This window comes from Kryptolebias marmoratus, linkage group LG2 (assembly GCF_001649575.2).
Source record: "Kryptolebias marmoratus isolate JLee-2015 linkage group LG2, ASM164957v2, whole genome shotgun sequence".
NCBI classification, from domain to species: domain Eukaryota; kingdom Metazoa; phylum Chordata; class Actinopteri; order Cyprinodontiformes; family Rivulidae; genus Kryptolebias; species Kryptolebias marmoratus.
The window spans coordinates 32,472,197-32,496,996 of record NC_051431.1 but is presented as its reverse complement, the minus strand read 5'-3'; the positions used below and the strand labels follow the sequence as shown (position 1 = coordinate 32,496,996).

The following is a 24,800-nucleotide window of genomic DNA, read 5'->3' as shown; positions in this document are numbered from 1 at the left end:
GTTCAGATAGTTCAAAAACATACAGAAGAAAAACAATACACAGTAAGCTAAGTAATAAGTAATTTATATTATTTGTTATGAGGAACTACATTTTGTGGCAAATGATTTTTTGTTGTTGTTGTGTTTGGGTGGGGCCTCACCTACTTTGTTAGATTAGTTGTACCCGCTGAAGGGAAATGGCCGATCATACACAGACACTGAGAAACAAAATCAAACTGAACATAAGGAACTTCAAAATAAAGAAACAAAGACAGTGAAATATGAACACAATTACAAAAGAAATAAAACAAACAAAAATAGAATCATGACAGGGGTGGGATTTAAGACGTTTACACTTCATAATTCATTTTGAATATAACATTGAGTTCTAGGAGTAAGCAAAAAATATTTTTTATTTTTTTTTTACATTGCTATCCATTTGACATTCAAAATTTACCACATGTGATTGTTATTTGTAAGCCACAGAAGCATAGTTAGCTGCAGAACTTCGAGCACAGTCTGAGGCAGCTATAAGTTTTAAAAAACTACTTTGGAATGTTTTTAAAATTTTTTTTTTTTTCTCACTCCTGCTAGATTAGATAGTCAGTTACAAATTGAACTCTGTTTCTTAGAAGTGAGGTTGTTCAAAAAGCTGTCTTTAACCTATTTTTCATAATCTTTCCACTGACGCCGACTTCAAAAGATCTGAACTATCTCTTTAAGAAGAAATGTTTCAATAGTGTTCCCCGACGGTATTTGGGTTCAAACTAAAAATGCTTGTATTGTGTTTTTATTTTGACAAACTCATGAAGTCTCCAATACACAACAACTCCGTCACCTTCCCAAAGGGGGTGGTTTCTTTTTTTTTACCCTCCAGTCTGCTTAATGAATGAGCGCGCGGCGCAGCGCGCGGCGCGCCGCTTATTACCCCTGAAAGGAGAACAAACAGCTCATCATCGATCCTAATGGCGAGCTGGTGGTCCGCGTGAATCCTCCCACCCCGGTGGAAGTGACCCCCCACGGGCCACACATAAAAACAACACCTTCACCTGCAGTTCTGGCGCAAATGGATTTGGCACTTTTTGTTGCAGAGTTCTTAAAAACATCTATTCAGATAAAACACGTGTTTTCTTGGCAAACATGTTTACAATCTTAATAATTTTCCATCATTCTTTAATTAAACACTTATTTCATGCAATGGTCCTGACTATGGCTGAACTTTCTGTAGTAAATCAGCAGTAATGGTTTATTCCCACTCCCTGTCCCTCGGGGATCACTGCTAGGAACTGGTCTGTTACTCAACCCCTCAGCTTTTGTTTGATGGGGACATTTCCCAGTTCTAAATAAACCCAAATAAATCATTTCTGTTGTTGATGTTGTGAAACCAAACTGACCGCAGCAAAGCTTTTAAACGGTTGAGATCGAACAGTTTTAGCACCTGCCTGCACGCAGCAAGGTCAGAATGCATATCTCCCAGTATCTTCCATACCACAGCTTTAAATTAAGACCATCTTATGTTGAGAAATGACAGAGATGTAGCCATTTTGGTCAAACCAAGATCTCAGGCTCAGACTAGCCTGTATGTTGTAAATGACTCTCAGCTACTACCACACTAGATTTCATCTGAATATCTACAAACCTGACTGAGAAGATCAGTTGGCTATGGCAGCCACCCGAAATCAACTTGACTCCAAACATTATTCAGCTGTTGATGTAAATCCAAAAATTACTCCCTTCAAGTTTTCTTCAAATCCACCTAGTGGTTCATGAGATAATTCGCTAACATAGAGATACACAAACACACAGAGACACAGGCAAAGACATTATCACTCACCTTTCACCTTTCGGCAAGTGGCAGTAATCAGATTTTCAGTTAAATGATGCAGGAGAAATTGGTTTAAGAAAGAATACTCGTGTCAGATCTGGCCTGAGGTATTCCAACTATTTTCATCTGTTTCTGTTACGATGCGTCGCTCCCAGCAGCAGACAGTCACACATTCCTTACTGTACATGATCTGCCTCTCCACAGGAGCCGTCATGTTTCCTCTCAGTGGGTGTCAGATGACTTTTATTACTGCAGAATGGCAGAATTTATTCAAATGAATGGGTGCAACTAGGCCTAAATTAATTCACCACAAAGACCAAACTTTGACAACAAAATGTTTGTCAAAAAGTTCCTATTGATTTAAAATTAGGAACTGATTATTTCAGCACTCATATGCATATTGTCTTATTTCTTGTCATATCTGCCTTTCATGTCTGAGTTTTAAACTAAAATCATCTTATCTGGAGAAATGATGGTCAGATGGTCGAACGCACAGTCTCATGCTCAAAGTATGTACTGTGAATGACTCTCTAACTTTCAAATGTTAACTTAGCAGTTATAAACATTTTTGTGTTGGCCAATTTTGTTAAGCTGTGGCATCCATCCTAAATTTGCTTCATTCTAAAAGTTAATTAGTTGTAGATGTACAGCCAATAAATACTTTCTGAAAGTTTTATTAAAATCTGCCCAGTGACTCATAAAACATTTTGTTAACAGGCCAACATGGCAAGAAATGCTAAAGTATTAAGCAAAGATCTTGTGCAATCGTTAGTGCTTGAGGACTGTGTTATAAATCGATTTCTGGAACAACTACATCAAATCTTAGTGCAATATTTGTAAAATTAACAGAAATATAGCCATTTTCTGTTTTCTAAAGTTGTATGTGACAGCAATCTTGAATTGGGTTGGTTCCAAAATGTAATGGTAGAGGTCCATCCAATTAATATTTCCTAAAAGTTTATTTTAATCCCAGTGGGTCATAACATATTTTGCTGACAGACAGACAATTATTGGCTATATTTTAAACAAAGATCCTGTGCAGTCTGTGGCTCATACTGCCACATCATATTCTAGCTCAGTGTTTGCAAAATCATCTAAACTGTAGCAATTTTTTTGTTTTTTAAGCTCACTTGGCTGTGGAGGCCATCTTGGATCGATGGACTCCAAAACTTTAATCAGTTGTAGCTGAACAGCTAATGGTTAACTTCCGTAAGCTGCATTAAAACTGTCCCTGTGGTTCATAAGATATTTGGTAACAGAGAGCAGAGAACACACAGAAACCGGCAAAAACACGTTTCTCCGCCTTCCTGCGGCGGGGGATAAGCAGCTGCTTGAACACAGCCAGACGCTGATTTCCCTTTCCATCACCCACCCCCACTCCTCGTTCCTCTGTCCGCCCCCTCCTCCCGACCGGCGGCCGCTCCAAGCTGTCAGGAGCAGGCTATAAAAGCGCGAGGGGCGGCCCTGAGGAGGCTGCTCAGACACGGACCGTCCTCAACCCGTCCGAACCCGGAGGCTGCTCAGACACAGGGAGACACAGGGACCGTCCGAACCCGGAGGCTGCTCAGACACAGGGACCGTCCTCAACCCGTCCGAACCCCGGAGGCTGCTGCAGCTGGACAGCAAACTTGGATTTGGTGAACAAGTTACTCGAAGAGACCTTTAAAAGACAGAAGTATTTTTGCGGGGCTTCGGGGATGCTGGCTCGTCGCGCGCTCCGCTCCTGGCTGCTGTGCGCACTGAGCTGCGCGTGCTGGCTTCGCCCCGGAGCCGCCTCGCGCCTGAAGTCTCCCGCTGCTCTGCCCATCCAGTCAGAGAGGGAGCCGCTGCCCTCCAAAGGCCTGGCAGGTAGGCAAACTTCTCAAACCATGAGGAAGTCCTTACAAATGATGAAGAACTTACACATGGCCGATCAGAGTGGAACTTATTTTATTTCACCGACTTAAAATAAAATAAAGAGAAGGAGATAATTCGGCTAACACAACTGTATCAGATTCACCAAACAACTTTATCCTTTTATTACAGTTAGGCCAATTGTATTTTAGCCCGTTTTTTGACTTCATTAAAGCCCGCAAAGGGCAATAATGTTTTTTTTGTCTGTGTGAACAAAATATGTTATCAACCAGACATCAAATTTGACTGAAACTCAGAAAGTAATCATAACAAGTAATTAACCCTCAAAAATGTCTTTAAGTCTGCTATTTTGACACAACACATACTCGAAGCACGAATAAATAATGCAAGTTCATTGAGTTACCATCAATTAATTGTAAACTCTGTCTGTTAGCAAAATATCTGTTAAAGCCCTGAAGGGATTATATTGAAACTTTCAGAAAAAAAATAGTTGGATGTACTTTTACAACTGGTTGACTTTTGGAGTCAATCCAAATAAAGATTGCCACTACAGCCATCTGACCTTAGACAACACATACATATATTGTACTAAAATGTGGTCTGGTAGTAGCTGACAATTGTTAACAACACATAGTTCAAGTGCTACTTATTGTGCAAGAAGTTTGCTTAAACTGCATTAACTGTAGGAGTCAACCTTTGTTGTCTGTTAGAAAAATATCTTCTGAAACATTGGACAGATTACAATGAAACCCTGAGAAAATAATCATTGATGTAAATCTACAACTGACTAACCTTTGGAGTCAATCCAATTCAAGATGGCCACCACACCTAATCCACATTAGCCAACACTAAAATGGCTTGAACTCAGTCAGTTTTACAGGTATTGTTCTAAAATCTGATGTGAGTCATTCACAACACACACTCTAAATGTGAGATCAAGTCCCATTATTTCTCAACATGTGGCGTGAGATGCAGAGGGTGATATGTGTGTCTTTGAGGTCTTTAATTTTAAAAAGGAACAGATACTCCTCACAAGAAAGCTAAAATAAATCTTGAAATTGTCAGGTAAATGAAGGCAGGATGCTTCATGTAAATGTGAAGTGGTTTAGTTAGACAAAAAGCAACAACAAAAACTCCAATATAGCATCAGAAGTTGAGATAACATCTTCTCATGTCCCACTTTAATGACACACAGATTTTATCTTTGTGAGTTTCCTTTAAAACATTTCTGCATTTGTTGGCCTAAACTAGTGGCAAAGGTGTGACTCACAACCACATTGGATGCCTTTTGATTCACGCAGAGCTCGTTGTGATTTTTATAAGATAAAACTACTGGAAGAGTTCAAACCAGTAAGAGCTTCACGTTAAGCACCACCTCGTACCATATAATTCAAAGTTGGGAGCTGTAATCAATCCACTTTCCATTACACTCACTGGCTCCTGCCAGTGATTTATTTCAGCAGAGACAGAAGTGGCAGAAAAAGGCAGCAGCTCACAGTTTGGGTCTTTTTTTATTACTCATCTGCACTGTTATCATGCAATGCTGTAAGGTGGATGATAAGGGTTTTTGTTTTGTGTGTGTATTTCAGTGTCTATGACCAAAGTAACTCATGAACCACTGATCGGATTTTATTGAAACTTGCAAAACTACAACTGATCAGGTTTTGGAGTCAACCAAATTCACGACAGCAGCCACAGTCAACTAATCTAAAAAAATCACAAAATGGCTAAAATGCAGTCGTTTTTTTCAAAATATTGACCTGAAATTTGGCGTGGTAGTAGCTGAGACTGATCACCAGCACTTATTCTGAATAATAACAGATTTTACAAGTATTTGCAAAATTTTGACGATAACTTTTTTGAGTCAACTCTGTCTGCATGTATTTTAATGAAACTGTCATGAATTAATCATTGGATGTGCATTTACAGCTGATTAGGTTTTTGAGTAATATGGCCCCCACAGTTAATCAACATTGTCTAATACAAAAAAGGCTTTAACTCAGTCAGTACAGATACTGATGTAAAATCTGGTGTGGTCATTCAGAACGTAAACTCTTATTGTGACATTTTGTATGAGATTACGCATAACAATATTTTCAAGGATTGAACAACTCTGTCATTTCTCACCGGGATGATTTTCATTTAAAGCTCTGACATAAAAGACAGCTGGTAATTTGCATTCTTTCAAGGAATGCTAGGTCTTTAATAAAAATATTTTTCTTTGTAAAAGTTTACTGTGAACAAAGGTGGTCAGATTGAGTGTGTATCAGTTATACACTGCTTATAGACAGTTTTCTCAAACATAAATCACTGTAATACTCCTGAAGGGCCTCTATTTGGCAAACATTTACTTATCTCTGTAGTATGGTCATAACCCTAAGTGCTATTTTTCTCTGCCGTAACATCAACATAAACTAAAGACCCGACAAATTAAAGAAGACTTCTATATTTTAGGGTTATGATACTGGATTTGAAGTAAATCACCAGCAACAACATAATATTTAAAAGTTTTATGGAGATTTTTACAACCACTATTAGTAAAGACCGAGAGAAATGCAGGCCTAACATAAGGTGGACTCTAAGAAATGAGATGTTACATTTGTTAACTTAGGTTTCACCAAACTTAGTTGTTTCTATATAAAAACTAATAATTATCTGAAGCTTTGTCCTCACCAAATAGTTCAACAACAGATTTAAATTAAAGACTTAGGATTCCTTGCCTGCTGTTTTTCATGCCAGAGTTTTAGACTAAGATCATGTTTTGTTAAGAAATGATGGAGTTGTAGCCATTTTGGTTAAACCTTGAAAAAAACATTATTGACAATCTGATGCGATAAAGTGTGATCTCTGTGTGAGCTTGGAATATTTGTTGACAACATTTTAGCTAAGTATGTGTAAAATTTACTGAGTTGTAGCCATTTTTGTGTTGGCTAAGTCAGATTAGCTGTGGCGGCCACCTAGAATTGGGTTGATTTCAACAGTTAATGAGTTGTAGATGTACAAGCATTGATGACTCTGAGCGTTTCATTGAAATCTTGAGATGTTTAGCTCACAGACTGACAGTTAAATTTAACAATTAATTCCAGGTTAAAAGCAAGAATGTTGCCTAATGTGTCGTGTGTTGTCAAAGTATCTGTGGTTTTCAACTACAACCACACAAGGTTCTAGCACAAAATCTGTAAAACTGTCTCAATTGAACCATTTTTGTGTTTTCTAAGGTTGATTGACTGTGACAGTTAAGTGCTAAAGTTAAACAGTAGTTGATGTCCATCCAATGATCAATTTCTAGAGCTTTTACTGAAATGTGTTTAGTGGTTTATGAGGTATTTTGCTAACAAACAAACACAATTGATTCCAATAATTAATGACTAATTAATGAATCATTGCTTATAAATAAAGTTGGGGATCAGTCTCAATTACAACCACACCAGTTTTTAGCTTAATAGCTGTAAAATTAACTAAGTTAAGCTATGCTTCTGTTTTTTTACCTTGTTGAGGTGGCTATCTGGAATAAGACTGAATCCCAATTTAATTAGATATAGACTGTAACCAAACAATAACTTTCTGAGAGTTTCATTAAAATCCATTCAGTGGTTCTTTGGAAATGGTACAGATATTTAAACACACACAGACACAAGCAAAAACATTATCTATCTCCCTTACCTTTGAAGATTTGTGAGTCTCCATTATCTCATGGTGTGAAAAAACTCAAACTATGGCCTTAAAGGTAATGCACAGGTGTGAATATGAAAAGCACTTGGTGACAGTATGTATTCAGGTAAAGGAATAATAGATGATAGATATTATGCAAAGTGAATAATTTTGATTATTGCTTTAATTTCTTCACAATCTGCTTATTTTGACAGGTAAAAACAAACTAAAAGCATTAAATTTAAGAAAGAACAATGGTTCAACCAAATCAAGTCAGCTCTGTTATTATTTTCATACTTGTAGAATCATCTCTTCCTTTTGACTGATAATATATTACAGTAAATGTGCTCATGAACTGTTTTTTCCTGGGAATGGCTGGCAGACCGTCTGGGAACAGTTTGTGTGTCTCTCCTGTGCTTGCTGCTTGCTGCTGGCTTGTGTGAATTAAACCAGATTAAAAGGTTGAGTCGCAAAACTTCACTGAATTGTTGCCATTTTCATGTTTCTAAGGCCAGTTGGCTTTGTTGGTCATTGTGAATGGGGTTGTAGGTGTACATGCAATAATTATTCAAATCCATCCAGTGATTAATGAGATATTTTGCTAACAGATTAGAAAAAATAACAGTTGAAGGTTAAATTTTAAACAAAGATCTTGCACAGTCTGTTAGCACTCAGAATGTGTGTAAGGAATTCATCTCGGCTACTACCACACCACACAAATGTCCGTAACTCCAAAATTGACTGACTTATATCATTTTTGTGTTTTTAAGGCTAGCTGGCTGTGACAGCCACCTTTATTGGAGTTGACTCCAAATATTTTTTGGCTTCAGGCAATAATGATCTAACTTTACTGAGCCTCTAGTCAACCTGACTGATAACTAAAGAAGAGTGATTGCAGCTCCCTGATTGTTAATCGTGAGTAATCTGCTGTATTTGTTTTACAGGATGCTCATTCGGAGGTCGGTTTTATTCCCTGGAGGACATGTGGCACCCAGATCTGGGGGAGCCCTTCGGTGTCATGCCCTGTGTCCAGTGTCATTGTGAACCTGTGAGTCTTGTGTCATTGTAACGTTTAGGCATGAGTCGATGACTGGTTTAAAGTTATATCACAGTGTTAAAAAGTCAAGGTGTCAAAAAACCTTTTCTTTTCCTATTAATAAGATACCAGAGACAATAACATTTGGTTTGTTTTGTGCCGGTCACATGAAGCCCCTCTTCTACCTGTTGCTCTGAGTCCTAATTAATTAGGTTGTGTACAGTAGTTGAGGGGAAATGCTCTAAATCTTTATGCTTGGTAAAAAAGATGACTTCTGTTGGTTGTATATTTCCTCTGGATAACACAGTCCGTGACGGCCTGTCGCCCAGAGGAGCAACAGCTAACTCTTTTTAAGGAAATGCTGCTTTGAAGCAAACATTTGTAACAAGCTACAAGAATTAAAGCTAGCCAGTGAAACATATACAGGCTGCTGCAGGCTCACTGCAGAGGCTAAAAACCAGTGAATTAATGACTGACATCAGACATCAGCATCAGGCTCTCAAGTTTACTTTACAAAGAGCAAAACAACAGAGAAGTAAGATAGTACAATTACTTTAGAATTATAAATACATAATAAAATGTAAAATAAAACAGCCTTTTAACTGACTCAGTGGATTAAACAAAAATAACTATAAGTAAACATATTTTTTAGTATTATTATACCTAATACACCTATAATAATTATTATTATTAAGCAATATGTGATATTATTTGGGCAGCAATAGTATTAGTAATTGCAGTTTTGTTTTTAAATAAAAACAAATTGTGTCCTACAATTTGAAATTTTTGTTTTAGTACTGTGGTAATTTTGCTTAAAGTTTTTATACCATCAGAATCTCACACCAGCCCATAACACGGTACTTCATGATGCTTTTTGTACTTATTATCACACTGAATTGGTGAGCTCACTGCTGTGTCTGCTTTGCTTGCAGCAGAAGAGTCGTCGTGGTAAGGTGCTGGGAAAGGTAAACTGTAAAAACATCAAGCAGGACTGCCCGGAGCTGGACTGTGATGATCCCGTCCTGCTGCCAGGACACTGTTGTAAAACCTGTCCCAAAGGTAATCATCCACATCCCCAAACTTCTCAGAGCTCAAGTTCTTAGTGCATATACAGTAAATATCTCAGCATGAAGTACAGAAACAACACAGTTTTCTCCTCTTTTACCACAGCCAACTGACCTCAAAACCCACAAAAATAGCTACACATCAACCAGTTTTACAGATATTACAGACATTTTGACATGGTAGTAGCTGAGAGTCATTCACAAAACATACTTTAAATGGGATATCTTACAATATCACGTGAGATAATGCATTATTTCAGGGTTTGATAAAACAGCTGTCCTTTTGCAACATAAGATGATCTTCATCTAAAACTCTGGCATGAGCGATGGTGGGCGATATGTATTCTTTTAAGGAATGATACGCCTTTAATTATATCTGGGTTTTCTCTTTTATTCATGCCTCTTTTTTTGACTTTTTAAAAATCTTTTTTCAATCCCTAATGCATTTCCACTGATTTAGGTTGTTATACTTCTTTCCCAGGCCACCTTATTAGCTTTCAGAACAGCTGTTGGATACTTACGAACACGTCAATTGATTTTCCACTCAGCTGTGTCAAATGCACATTTTCCTTAAAGCACCCCTAAGTGAAAGTAGTTAGGGGTGCGTACCTTGTCTCTGCACTACTGCACACACAATTCTCCCTTGTTAGGGAGGTGGAGCTCCCATGCACATAAACACAAAAACACACAGTGTGAGGATTCATCCTGGACTGTTAGTTAGCAGAGTGTGTGTTTTTCTCTGCCGTGTGTTTGGTAATGGAAATTCAAAGTAAAGCACAGTTGGGATGGGTTTATGCTATGAGTATGTTGTGGTCAAGTTTTAAGGAAAAAGCTGAGTGTGTTTGTCTTAGCTTTGGCACCCTTGCACCTGGTATGTGTAAGTGATGGAAAATGATGCGTGCATTCATATGTTATTACTTTGTGCACCTGAGAAGTACAGCATTAAAAAGAAGTGAGAGTAACACTACACAGAACCCCTCAAATGTGCCAAGTGAAGCAGAGGAGTGAAGAGACAACAAGATTGGTTCAAGGTTCAGGATAACTTCATTATCCTCATTGGGTAATTTGGAACACAGCTGGCAACAGAACATGAAACACATCCTTCAACTCATTTTCTTTTCCTGCTATCTCCTTTCCATGTTGCTGGGGGGCTGGTGTCTATCCCCAGCAGTCATTATGTGAGAGGTGGGGGACACCTTGGAGAGGTTGCTAGTCCATCACAGGGACACAATTGCCCCTTTCACACGGGCTCTAAAGGTTCCGGCTCCACTGTACTTGGCTTGCTTTGCGAGCGTTTACATTTGCATTTTTTTGAGGCCGGCCCTGCTTTTTTGGTCCCTGCTTCAGAGTAGGGCCAGCCGGGTTGGCCCTGCTTCGTGGGTGGCGCTAGCTTAGCTCCTGTTCACTCATTGGTCGTGGGTGTGACCAGATGCAAGCATAAAGAGCGAAGGTAGGAATATAAACAACAGCGTTAGCTTACCCTGCAGCGTTTCTGCCGTCTGTCCCCCAGCTGAAGGCCTGTAAAGCCTGAAACCTCCGGCTGATAACAGCTGTCCTACTCCGCGCAACAATCGCAGCAGCCAGAGCATTTCTTCCACTGCGCCTCTCTTCCTGAAGTCTCAGGAGAAACCTCATAAGTTTAAAAAACAGCAACAACACAGGGCCAACATTTTGGCCAAACCTTATAAATGATGTTTTGCGTGATTATGTGATTATTGTGAGATCTTGTGAGATGTGTTTATGCACAAAGTAGAAGTTGGGGACAACTATCTGCTACTACTACACCAAATTTTGTTTAATATATGCAGATTTGTCTGAAACCAGACAAAACTAACATGCAAGTCCATCCGAGCGACACCATACTGGATTGGTCGAGGCCCAGGTTAACAACGACCGACACCGGTGCTGTTGACAAACAGGGTGCTACTGTTAGACAAAGACCATGAGGAGGGAAACATGCCAGGAGGAGGTAGTTGGAGTGAGGGCAGAGGACAAAGAAGACAGAGTTAGCATGAGGAGGATGACTCGCTGTGGCGGCTCCTGAAAAGGCAACAGACGAAAGAAACAGAAGATATGTAGATTATCTGAGTCATAGCCATTTGTACGTTTGCTAAGGTCACTTAGCCGTGGTAGCCATCTTGAACTGGGGTGACTCTAAAAGTTAATCAGTTGTAGATGTACATTCAATATTTCATTAAAATTCATCCAGTGCTTCTTGAGACAAATAGCTAACTGTATGTAGAAACAAAACTTTTCACTTGGACAAAAACATAATATCCTTTCACCTTCAGTTAAAAACTAGTAAAAAGAACATTTTAGAGACGGTGACCACACAAACACACACTGCTGCTGTGTCAAGTCAAATTTATTTATAAAGCACTTTTCAGCAACAAGGCGGTTCAAAGTGCTTTACAACATTTGTGTGTCACAATCCTATTATTTGAAATTTGCAGGTGGTGTTTGTGAGTTTGTGAATCAGACACAAAAAAGAACAGAAAGAAAGCAGATGGTTTGACAGAAATCGTCCAAAAACAGTCTTGGAGAAATAACATTTGGGGGACTAAAAGGCAGTGTGTAGTTTTTGTTCTCAAGAACATGTCAAAGGGGCTGAAATTGGCTGAACTAGCACCCCTGTATGTGTCACTGTGTGTGTGTGTGTGTGTGTGTGTGCACATACAAAACTGTTAGGTCCACACATTACATCAGGATGTTCAGCAGTTTTTAGGGAACAGCAGGGCTATTGTTGGGATCACACACACCAGTCTTGCTCCCAATTTTCCTAAAACTCTTCATTTACAAGAATCGGAGCTGGTTATAGCTGTGGCTAAAATACCAGAGAAAATAGATGGAGGACTGAGACTTCACAGTTATCCCAGTCAGAGTTTTGTTATTTCTAACTGATGCACTCAGCATCCATGAGCCTTAGATTCTGCTAGATTCATCACATCCACATGTGTTGCACTTTTTATCCAAAGTCAGAACAGAATCGCCAGGACTTCATCTGTGGAGCAGACTTTTGGGAGAATGATGGCAGAATGCATCTTGAATTGTTTGAGTTTGTGTGGTTTATTGTTCTAGGTTTTGACACAGTTTCAAAAGCAGAGAGTTGGTGGGGGTCGGGTATAATACCAATAATTCAGCTAGACAGTAAACTGTACAAAACTCCAGACACTTTGAAACCATGATATACAACCTAAGTAAGAAAAACTTGTGATGGCATAAAATATAAAATAAATAAAGGCCATGGATTTCTTGAAGGAATGCCACTGCCTAAAATAATCTTTTGTTGTGAAATGGCAAAGTTGTTGTTGTTTCTACAAACCCTGGAAATAACATTACACGCAATCTCATGTCGTATTGAAAGATGTTACATTCAAAGTATGTGTTATGAACAGGGTTTGTACAGGTGCTTGAAATCCTTGAAAATGCTTGAGTTTTTACAAGGTGTTTTCAAGGTTTGGAAAGTGCTTGATTTCTGTATAAAGTCCTTAAAAATGCTTTTTGTAATAAAGACCGCTTAAATTTAAGTTAAATAAAAAATCTTAATTTTATATTTTTATGTTAAAGGCACAAAAATAGAGAGTGGTTGTTTTGCCTTTGATGAAGTCTCAAAGCCTCACTCAGAGTGGGTTTGCTTCTGTTCGTGATACCGGCATGTGAGCAGCAGCATCACCCGATGAATAGTCCAGCCGGTGGACCGGTGGCGCCATCTGGCACAGCTGTCAGGCACATCTCTGGTGAGCGGGGGGAAACAACATGCCAGGCGGTTGCCGTTTTAATGTCCACTGGCTTGAAAATACAAAACATGGTTGAAACGTCCTCAAGTACCTTCCTGCAAGGTATGCAAGAGAGACCTGCAGCTTTTTGTGATGGTAGAGTTGTTAAATTACTGTTTGTTGTCCGACCAGCCAGGTGTAGAGGCCGACTGCGAGAGACATTTTAAAACATAAAACTTTGTTATATTTTAGTTTTCTTTGTCCCTGCTATGTAGAATACTATCGCAAGATAAATAACCGAAATGAATCATTTTGTATGATAGTGAATTGAAACTTTTCTTTAGTTTAAATGTATTGTTTTATCTCCAAAGTGTGAGTCTGGAAAAGTTTGAAAACTCACCTTGAAAATGCTTGAAAAGTGCTTGAGTTTTACACTGGGAAAAGTGCCTTAACTCTGTATGAATGACTCTCAGCTACTTTTAGCTCAGTGTCTGTAAAACTGACTGCATTATAACCATTTTTGAATTTCCCAGGGTCGGTTTGCTGTGGGATTAACAGTAAATTGGGTTGGATTCAAATGTTCATCAGTTGTAGTTCCAAATCTAATGATTATTTCCTTAATGTTTTTTTTTAATCCCTCCAGTAATACATAAGATATTTTGCTAACAAACAGACAGGGTTGACTCCAAATAAGTAACGACCAACTTTGAAACAAAAATCCAGTCTGACAGTGCTCAAATCGTGTTGGGGATCAGTCTCAACTACTACTATGCCCAATTTAAGGTCAATGTCTGTAAAATATGACAAAATTATAGCCATTTTTGTGTTCTTTTTTTAAATTCAATTTAATATGGTAGCCACTTTAAATCACATTAACTCTAAAATTTGTAGCTGTCCATCCAGTGATTACTTTCTGAGAGTTTGATCAAAATTGGTCCAGTGGTTCAGGACAGCTTTGGGTAACAGTTGAACTCACAAACACAGAAATACAGACCAAAACAATATTGTCCATCTTTTGCCTTTTGGTGGCAAATGATGAAATGCATTTGTGGAATGTGTAGCAGGTCAAAAATACATCAATGGGTGCATTACTTGTATTTTCTACATAATACTATTTATATATTTTATGGCTGATATTGGTAAACTGTATTTTTCTACGTACATCCATTTTTCTCGTTTTTTATTTTTATTTTTTACAGATACAGGTGACAAAAAACAGTCTGACCCTTTGCTCGATAGCTTCGAGTATTTCAGTGAGAAAGGGAAAGAAGATGACCTCCACAAATCTTACAATGACAGATCCTATCTGAGCTCCGAGGACACGGGTTTGGGGGAGAGCCGCACAGGTATTGAACACCCATGATCAACACTGACACACAGGATGAAAACACTCACAAAGATTAGGTCATACACATAAAGAAGAAAGTGTTTCCCTTTAATGACCCATCTATGGGTTATAAAAGTACTCTGTGTTTTCTTCTCCTCTGCAGACTTCATTGCATTGCTGACAGGAGTGACGGACTCATGGCTGCCCAGCTCGAGTGGAGTTGCCAGAGTTCGTCTTTCTCTGACCAGAACCAGCCTGACCTTCTCCATTACATACCTGAGGTAAAATGTGTGCTTCAACAACAAGAGAAACTTTTTTTGTTATTTTTTGTATTCATTTGACATTTTTGTTGATTGTGTCAGTTATTTAACTACAACCTCAGGCAAAAATTATGGACTCACCACTGTTGGAGAATGTTCTTTAAATTGTTTAATTTCATACTAAAACATGTCACAAAATCATTTTTCAACATTCTAACTTTCTGGCATTAAGAAACAATTAATATATATATATAGTTGTTGTAGTCAGTCACATTTTTTTATCAAGCAGAGAAAAAAAATATGAAATCACTCTGTAATTTGCAGTTTTTGCAGTTGTAAGAAATTGCCTAAAAGAAATGAAATTTAGAGACAGAACAGTCCAACAAAGCCCTCATTACCACCCAAACTAAAGAACAAGGTGACAGTGGGCTAAAGGAAAGCAGGGATGGACTGTGGTTGGCTGGATGAAAGGGTCATGTCAGGTAAAGGCACGAGAGAGGTGACACTCATTACATCTTCAACTAATGCTAAAGTCTATATTGTCATTTTGGACACTTTTATTATTCCATCAGTATGGGAATGGGATGGGAAAACTTTCCTTCAAGAAAGACATTTAATGTCAATGGCATGATGGATCTCAATCCAGTCAAAGGTTTCTGGTACAAATAGAAGAAATGGTCAATGAGGCTCTAACCTGCAAAGCTGATCTGTCAACAACAATAAGAGACAGAGTCAGACTGATGAAGAGTACTGTTTGTCATTAGTTTGGTCCACGCCTCAAAGAATTCACGCTGTTATAAAAGCCAGAGATGGTGCAACAAAGTACAGCCGGGGAAGTTTTCATCGTGATTCCATCTTTTTTTACTCTTGGAATTAAGGGATTCTATAAAATTAGAGAAGAAGTCTCTACTTGATCCAAAAAAAAGCAATTGTGACTGACTACAACAATTTTTTTCTTTATTTTTTTAATTGTTTCTTAATGATATACTGTTAGAATTTTGAAAAATGATAGTTTTCTGGCATGTCTGTTGTTTTTTTAAAAACAAAATTAAAAAATTGAAAGAACAATCTCCAACAGTAGTAATTCCATATTTTTTGATTAAGTTTAGTAGGTTTTTTTTAGTATATTTTGAATATACAGTGCTGCAAAAAGTATTTACCCCTTACAATTTTATTTTGTTTTTGCTTTTTTGTCCCAAATAAATATTTCAGAACAGTAAACATTTTTTATAGCAGACAATGATAGCCTGACCACATTCAGGTCTCTTTACTGCCAGAGAAATCAAACCAAGCCATTATCCATGAATAAGATGACATGGAACAGTGGTGAACCTCACCAGGAGAGGCTGGTTGACCAAAATGACTCCAAGAGAGCATCAACAACTCATCCAGGAGGTCCCACAAGAACCCAGAGGAACATGTAAAGCTCTGCAGAGGATCAGAGTTCCTGATTCAACAACAAGGAAAGACTTGGGGCAAAAATGGCCTTCATGGGAGAGTTCCAAGGTCTAATCCACTGCTGAGCAGAAGGAACACAAAGGTCTGTCTCACATTTGGATACAGACACCTTGATGATCCTCAAGACTTCTGGAAAATATTCTGTGCACTAACGAGAGAAAGTGGAGCTTTTTGGATGGTGTGCATTACGAAAGGTCTTACACAGTGTTAGTTTAATATGTGGTATAAAACTAACACTGCATTTAAAAAAAACCCATCATACCAACAGTAAAACACAGTGGTGGTAGTGTGATTGTCTGGAGCTACTTTGTTGCTATCTCCATGCCTAACTTGCTGGAATTTTCAGAACCATTTTCTGCTTTCTATCAGAACATCCCGAAGGAGAATGTTCCTGAACAGCAGGGTGATGATCCGAAGCACAGCAGTAACATTCCTCCACAGCCGTGTGAAAGACTCATTACCATCAGTGCATCAGTGCATGACTACAGTTGTTGCTGCCAAGGGTGGCACAACCAGTTATTAGGTTTAGGGCCAGGATGGTTTGTGTAGCTTTTTTCCTCTAAGAAAATCATTTAAAAACAGCATTTTGTAATTACTCAGTTTGTCTTTGTCTGATGTTAGTATTTTTTTGATGATCTGAAACTTGTACGTGTGACAAAATGTAGTCTGTAAGGGGGTGAATATTTTTTCACAGAACTGTTACAAACAAATTAAATTCCTTTTGTATTCAATTTTTCATCCTTGCATCTCACTAAAATCTCATCCCCATTTTCCAGATTTGGCCGCCCCAGTAAAATAGTCTTCCTAGACTCCGATGGGACCACTGCTTTTGAATTTAAAGTCCCCAAGGGACAGTCAGACATGGTAAGACATTACTTCCACGAGGACAGAAATCTCCTCTTGCCTCCATCTGCATTGTGCAGCTTCTCACACATGTGCGTTGGTGTGTTTCCTGGAGGAGGGGGTGAAATTAGGCACCGACATGATGAATACTCTCACCACAGAACCGTATGCTCAGGCTCTGGCTTGTTTTCTCATAACTCACTATACTACAGTAAATAATAAACAATATACACACACAGTGACACTTCCTTTTCCATTCAGTGCCTTTATCTAAACTTTCCCATCTCAGTCTGATTGCAGCCATTGTCAGATATAAGGTGTATCCCATAAAAAGTAAGTTTCATTTTTATAAATTAGTGAACTTTTAGCTAGGAGGATGGGTAGTAACCATACTTGCATGTCTATATACTCCCAAATGGCGATATCACTTCATATAATTTCCTTCTAAAATACACCCATTCTTTCATTTCATTTCCGACCTAAACACTTTGTTCAATGAGACAGGAGCCCCTACATACAGGTCCCAGAAATGGGCCTGTTTTTATTATTTTTGGATAAATGTCAGTGTCAAGCACCAGAGGACCTCAGAGAAAACACTCCGGCCCAAAAAAGGAATGAGGAGGGAGTGTGTTGAAGCAGAACCTTTGGAGGGAGAGGGAATTTTTCACATGTTACATCACTGCCTAGCAGGGGGACAGAGAGGATTGCTAATTGAAATAGAGATTACTCCTGAACTCTGAGTTATGGGGTGCCGGCACAGTGCCACATTTCTTCTCTCTGCTCCGAGGGAAAAGTTGTGGTTTCATGTGCTGTGGCCAAGAGTTAGGAGCACAATCAAATAATTTAATGAATCTAGCAGATGTGAACGTGTCGTCTGTTTTTATCTTTGACTTAAAGTCTAAATGTGCTTTTACGGGGAAGACAATTCAAAATATGTCATTTCAGATTTATTGTTCATTTATAATCCCAACTTACCTGCCTTTGTTTGTGTGGGTCTGCAGATTTGTGGAGTTTGGAAGAATGTGCCGAAGCCTCTCCTGCGACAGCTGCAGTCTGAGCAAATACACATCAGCATGACCGCATCTACAAGCAGACGAGAAGAAATCCAGGGAAAGATCATCAAACACAGGGCTCTCTTTGCTGGTGTGTTTGCATGCAGTCCAAAACTGCAGAAATGTGCTAATCTTTTTGTAGTTTTATGAATTTATTGATGTCATTTTTCATTTTTTTAAGGCTTAATGTGGTCTAACAGCATGAGCTTTGAGTAGTTAAAGTCTAAATTAAACTTCATAGTTTCATTGCATAAATTCTGATTAATTAGCACAAAAGTGTTTTGCAATCTAAATACTTCTGAATACTTTGTGCTATTTTAGCTGTACATATATCAACATGTTTAGGTCAATCAGGAGATGGGTGCTATGGCTTTGTTTTTTAGACTTTTCAAATATTTTATTTTATTTACAAATATTTTCCCCACAGAAATACATTGAAATTTCTTCAATTCCTTCAAAAACATTGTTCTCTTTGAAATTTGCTTCTAGTTTCTTGTTAGTTAGCATTCTGCTACTTTTAGCTAGCCTTTTGCTACTTTAGCTTGTAGCAACAATTCTACTACTCTTAGCTTTTAGCTAGCCAGTTTATACTGTTATCTTATAGCTGGGTTCTGCTACTTTTATTCTTTAGCTAGCCTTTTGCTACTTTTAGCTTTTAGCTTTTGTTTTTATTTTCTAGCCAGCCTTTGGATTTTTGAAAAAAATTAGTATTTAGCTAGTATTTTAATGCATTTAGTTTTTAGCCATCCTTTTGCTACTTTTAACTAATCTTTTAGTGCTTTTAGCTTTTACCCAGACTTTTGCTATTTTGACATAGCATTTTGCTATATATAGCTTTTAATTAATATTTTGCTTTACTTTGCATTTAACTGACTAAAGCAACAACTCAGTTTCATCTTATTCATCATACTTTAGCAAAATCCTGTAGCACTTAGCATTCACATGGCATTTTTCTCTAGTGAATGTTTTTACATCATACTGGTGTACATGTTTTATCTGTGCAGAGACATTCAGTTCAATGCTGTCATCTGATGAGGAGAATTCTGGTATGGGTGGCATTGCCATGTTAACCCTGAGTGACTCTGAGAACAACCTCCACTTCATCCTCATCCTGCAGGGTCTCATCAAACACAAAGACAAAGGTGAGAGTGGCGAGAAGAGGGAAACACAGTGAGAAGAGACTGACATGACACAAAGAGAGAAAAACAGTTCAAATTTAGTCTGCTTGTTACAAAGAGAAGACCTGAAGTTATAAAGGAAAAGTATGGACATTTTCTTGGATTCAGATTCCAGAAATGGCTTTGCCTAAGTCAATATTTGTTCTTAATCAAAGAATTTCAACAGGTCATTCTTAAAATGTCTTTCTCTGTTCAGAGCCCCTTTTAGTGCCCATCCGAGTTCAACTGGTGTACCGCCAACATGTCCTGAGAGAGATCCGAGCCAACATCACCTCTAATGTGAGCAACATTACTCTTTATTAATGATCAGCTGGGTCAGAATGAAGGCACGGTGGAGCAGTGGTTAGAAGGTCACGGTTTGGCCTCCTACTTTTGGGCCTTTCTGTGTGGAGTTTACATGTTTTCCATATGCACGCATGGGTTTTCTTCCACAGAGTTGTGAGTGAGAGTGTGAATGGTTGTTTGTCTCGTTTATCTCTGTGTGACTGACGGAGCGAGGCACCAGCTCCCTCATGATCCAGAAAGGAAAAAGCAGGTAAAGAGCCTGGATGGATGGGTCTGAATGAGTTTTTAAATCAAAATAAAACAACTAAGTTTACAAATGTACATACTGGCTGTTCTCTGCAAATTCTTGTTAAGTATTGTTGGAGTTTTAGGTTTAACATCCCCTCTGGGACCCAGTGGTGTTGGGATGTTGACTCTTGTTTTTGGTGAGAAACACGTGACACATCGTTGCAGACATGTGTCTGTACCCACCACCACTGCTCTTGGAGAAGGATGTGGTTTTGTCACCACATCCCTGTGCTGTTGTTGCTGCCACTCGGATCACAGCCCACTGTCACAGTGCACAGCGAGGTTGGGGGGGGAAACAAAGGAAGAGGGAAAGTGTGTGTGTGTGTGTGGCTTTAGCAGAAGACAGATGGGAGCAGGGGATGAGAGGGTGGGATGGGGCGATGCACTGCTCCACACACATGTCAGTGGTTAGTGGTCTGTGGGAGGAGGGTGGTGGGGAGGTGATGAAAGGTCTGTTTTTAATTCTGCCAGGAAGGGCTGATGGGTCTGTCAGCCACAATACAGAAAGTAAGTGTCAGGAAAGAAAATGTGCAGTTTGAGCTCAGATACTGTGTCCTGAAGTGTAACATACAAAAAGAAGCAGAGAAATATGACAGGCCTAGCATTTTTTAAGGAACACATATCACTCACTGCTTTTCAAGTCATATCGTTTGTTTTTTAAAAACATGTCCTATCATGGCATTTCAGGCGTACCCTACAGAGGAGATGGCTGCCTACGTGTGCCAGAACAGATTTCCTCTACAAAAAGGATATCTCAAGATGAAATCCTAACTGCATGTTTTACTTTATTAATCTAGCATCAGAGTAGGCAGGCCCCAGTGTTGTAATACACACACACACACACACACACACACACAGGCAAAAACACAATTGCCCTTTTCCCTTCAGTGGCGGGCTACAAAGTGTGCAGACTTCTTGCACACTCCTCACACAGAACAGCTGTCATGTTAGTGTTACTGCTCTGCTCAGTTCACACCATACCCTAATATATCCATCTGCACCTTACCCCTCATTATTTCTTCCATCTTTTTAAAAGAAACCCTCTCTCAGTCCGGCCCATGTGCTGTTCTGGCTGCTCGCTCTGTGGATTTATGCTTCATGTATATTTATATTGAACTGAGGCCCCAGGGTCATAAAAGTAACAGTTCTCCGACACGCTCATACATCTGTCCTATTAATCCAACATTTCTTAACATCTTTTTTTTTTGAACATCAGTCTGCTTCAAATGAAACCACTCTCAGTTTGAAATGGGTCACAGCAGAGCAGCTCATGGTTTTGTGTGTGCCTGGGACTGGGGTGACCACAGGGTCATGTTGTTGTGCAGCAGAAATGTTTGTGTTTGTAATGTTTTTGGACTTTGCCATGCCTTTGTGACTGTCATATTTGTTTAATCTTGAGAGGATTTAACTGCCACAAGATTTGTTTTCCTCTCTTGTTTCCTTTTTGTTTAGAGCAAACTAAAACAAAAGTAGTTGGACACAAATCATCAGCATGAGTTTGGTAACATGTTAGTGTTTCACCAACAATATATCAAAAAGATCTACTTCCATACTGTAACATTTGTATTCCTGGTACTGAAAATGTGTTTATTTACAATGAAATGTGCATTTTTTTATTTATTTATTTCCCCACTCGTTGACTCTTAAGTAAGCTTTGGCTTTGTGCTAACCACTTCAGTCTGTACAGGATCCAGATTTCGCAGAGGTGCTGACGGATCTGAACAGCCGCGAGCTGTTCTGGTTGTCCCGGGGTCAACTGGAGATTGTTGTGGCAACCGAGGGTCAAGATCCAAGACAAATCTCTGGCTTCATCACTGGCAGAAAATCTTGTGACAGTAAGAGTTTCTCCAGTCAAATGCCTAAATACTCAGCTTCTATCAAAACACTAAACCCAGAGGAGATTAAGAAGGGGCTTTGTTGAATTGGGCTCAACCTGCTGCAACTTCAGAAAGTTTGAAAAGATGGAGGGATCAGATGGAGTGAAAGCCATAATACTATTAGAGGAGTTTTATGATGCTGTTGTCAGGGCTGCCACTACCAACTATTTTCAGTTTGAACAAATCTGTCAACTAATTTTTTGAATAAACAATTATTCTTAATGACAAATTTTCTTCCAAATATCAACAATTTTATTAAGGTTGATTTTTTTTTCAACAATTAACTTTGGCATTTAAAAAAGTGCCAGTTCAACATGACAAATAAATAAACTGAAGCTCTTACTTATTTATATATTTGAAAAATAAAGAGCTTGAATATTTAGCATGTTGTAGAAATCCTTCTCTTAGAGGAATTTAGTCACATTGCTTTGCCTGTTAGAAAGGGGACAGTAACAAACATAACACAACTGTTTAAACTGTAACTCTGCCAGATGTTCTTTAACTTAGGGCAGGTTATTGCCACCCCTGGGCTCACCCTTGATGGCGTCTATTTGAGACTGGTTTTGCTTTGTCTTTCTGTGTTCATTATTCAAGTCTTATCACTTTGGGGAAAATGCTTATAGACCTTCTGTTTGACTAGGTGGCCCAGCACCACTGTACAAGCACGTGTATGTTTGTGTTCAAATAAGGAAAAAAGTAAGAAAGAGTTTGTGAAAGCATCAAAGCACACACATGGCCTTTCCATGGGACATAATTCGAACCATCAGTGTGTCCATTACTATGAAAGACTTGGAAACATGCAGAAATATCACATGTATGATGTATGCGATGCTTGTTTGTAAACTGCTTACACACACTCACATACATGTGCACACACACACGCGGGTGCTGCCAAGGTCACCGTGTGCTGGGCTCAACTCCAGTGCTGTGATTAACAGCAGATGACGTAATGTGAGAAGAATTCAAGCCCAGCACACTTCGATCCCTCTCTGCAGCTCTGTCTCCGTCCCGTCCACTGCTGTCTTCTGTGTATGATGTTGGCATTCAGTCTTATTTGTCGCATTTTTCCCTCGATGTGTCATTTTCAAAACTTTTCTCTTTTCCCCTCTGTTGCTCATTTTCTGCTGTCTCCTCAGCTCAGTCTTTCTAATCCCGCTTCATTCAACAAGAGTTACGTCATTCGCAGACTTACCCTCAAGTGGGCTTTTTATTTGTGTTTGTTCAGCAATATAGATGCTTTTGGTTTTATGTAGAAACACATGAGCAGGTATACTTCTGCTTTTGTTGGTTCAGATAATACTTAGCTATGAGACACTTTCTAAGAGCAATTTTATCAAGAAAAATTCAAAAACTAAACTTTCATCAGACAAATAAACAGACCCGTGTTTGAAGAGTAACTGAAAACAGGAATCATATAGATTTGTATCATGGGGTTATACTTGGGCTAAAACAGAGCAGTATTTAAGTGAAAAAGTGGTTATAAGTAGCTGTTTAATGTGCAAGTTTAACTGCAGATGCTAAAAGAATGGGTGATATTAAATTTGAAGGGTTTTGCTGTCTGCATGATTCTGTTAAAGTTACATGCTTTTTGTATTATTCTTCTCATTTGTATTTGCAATATTCTGTCACTTTAAATAACAATTTGGCATCCACTTTAATAGACAAAATGTAGCTTAAACAACATGCTACTTAGTAGCTTCAGCTAACCCAAATATTCTGTATTTCTGTGTTGAACATCTGCAGAAAACACACGATTCTTCAGCACTAGGACTGGTGGGTTGCAGGCCTTTGCCTGGGGAAAGAAAATCTGGTTCAGATTACTATGCAGGCTGTAGAACATGAAGAGAACAAAAATATTTATTGTGACAGAAGTCTCGACCACATCTTACATGCAGTCAGGCTCTGTAGGAAAGTGTAACGGCATCTAGCTTAACTTTTTATATTTCTCTGTCTTTGTCTGACTCAGCTATTCAGAGTGTGATGTCCAGTGGTGATGCGTTGACCCCGGGAAAGACAGGAGGTGTGGGATCTGCCATCTTTAACCTCCAGGATAACGGAACACTGGAATACCAGGTATGGATCCATCGAAGCTGCTAAAGGACAAAAGCTTGAATCAAGAAAATGTAGATTTTACTTTTTATATATCCTTTCTTTGTGCTTGATTATGCTAACAAGCTAAAATAAAGTGCAGTAATTCCATTTAAGTCTTTAGGTTTGACCTCTTTCAGTTCTAAGATGTTTTGTATTAGGATAAGACATAAAAGATTATCCTAAAAGGTCCTAAAAGGTTTCAAATACAAAATCACTTGAACAGCACTACATGATCAGTACCATTATTATTATTATTATTATTATTATTTATTTTTTTATTTATTTTTTTTTTCAGCAAGTACTTCACTAAAATGCAAAAGTAGTAGAAAACAGCCCAGTGTTGTTAATTAAAGACTCTGGAGCATTCAGGTGTGAGTTAAAACAGTGCTAATGAAGAAAGACATCAACAATCCATCCGGCACCCTACCCTGACAGAGTTTTAACTTTTAAGATCAATTTATGATGAGAAATAATGAAGTTCTAGCCGATTTAGTCATATCTTGAAAATGATAACTGCAGCCTCCTGTGATGTTGCGATATCTCACTCAGTTAGTTAGCACTTGGTGTGTGTGCTGGGGATGACTGTCAGCTAGTACTACATCTAACTTTAGTTCAGTATCTATAAATTTGAACCGGGTTATAGCCCTTTTTGTGCAAGTTAAGGCAATTACCTGTGGCAGCTAACTTGAATTGGGTTAACTCTAAAAGTTATTCAGTCATGAATGTACATCCACTGAGTCCATTTCAAAAACATCTGTCCAGTGGTTCTTCAGGTATTTTGCTGACAGATAGAGAAACAAATACACACTACACACACACTGAGGCCAACCTTTATGATGGCAGGCAATAAAAATCAATAACAGTGCATGTATCTGTCAAATCAAGCTAATCCTAAATTAATCTGAATTGCAGGAAGCAAGCCTTATAAATCTTATATGGCACTGGTCAGAAGTCATCTACTTCTAATTTTAATGTGTAATTTTATAAAAAAGAATAAAAAAGTTGTCATTGATAAA

General features: G+C 38.6%; 1 protein-coding gene across 3 annotated transcripts in view; it reads left to right on the top strand.

The window, feature by feature from the left end:
- Positions 1-3,239: 3,239 nt before the first annotated feature.
- chrd (chordin) overlaps positions 3,240-24,800 on the top strand; it is a 31,115-nt gene continuing 9,554 nt past the window's right edge. Inside the window, exons 1-11 of one of the 3 annotated variants that reach the window (XM_037979618.1) lie at positions 3,240-3,652; positions 8,254-8,357; positions 9,278-9,404; positions 14,325-14,471; positions 14,616-14,733; positions 16,947-17,034; positions 18,015-18,156; positions 19,070-19,207; positions 19,440-19,522; positions 21,495-21,651; positions 23,660-23,766. In XM_037979618.1, coding sequence (XP_037835546.1) covers positions 3,502-3,652; positions 8,254-8,357; positions 9,278-9,404; positions 14,325-14,471; positions 14,616-14,733; positions 16,947-17,034; positions 18,015-18,156; positions 19,070-19,207; positions 19,440-19,522; positions 21,495-21,651; positions 23,660-23,766 — 1,362 coding nt within the window. In that variant the 5' untranslated portion in view covers positions 3,240-3,501. The remainder of the gene's footprint in view (positions 3,653-8,253; positions 8,358-9,277; positions 9,405-14,324; positions 14,472-14,615; positions 14,734-16,946; positions 17,035-18,014; positions 18,157-19,069; positions 19,208-19,439; positions 19,523-21,494; positions 21,652-23,659; positions 23,767-24,800) is intronic. The other 2 variants (XM_017441444.3, XM_017441445.3) reach the window with 2 other exon arrangements.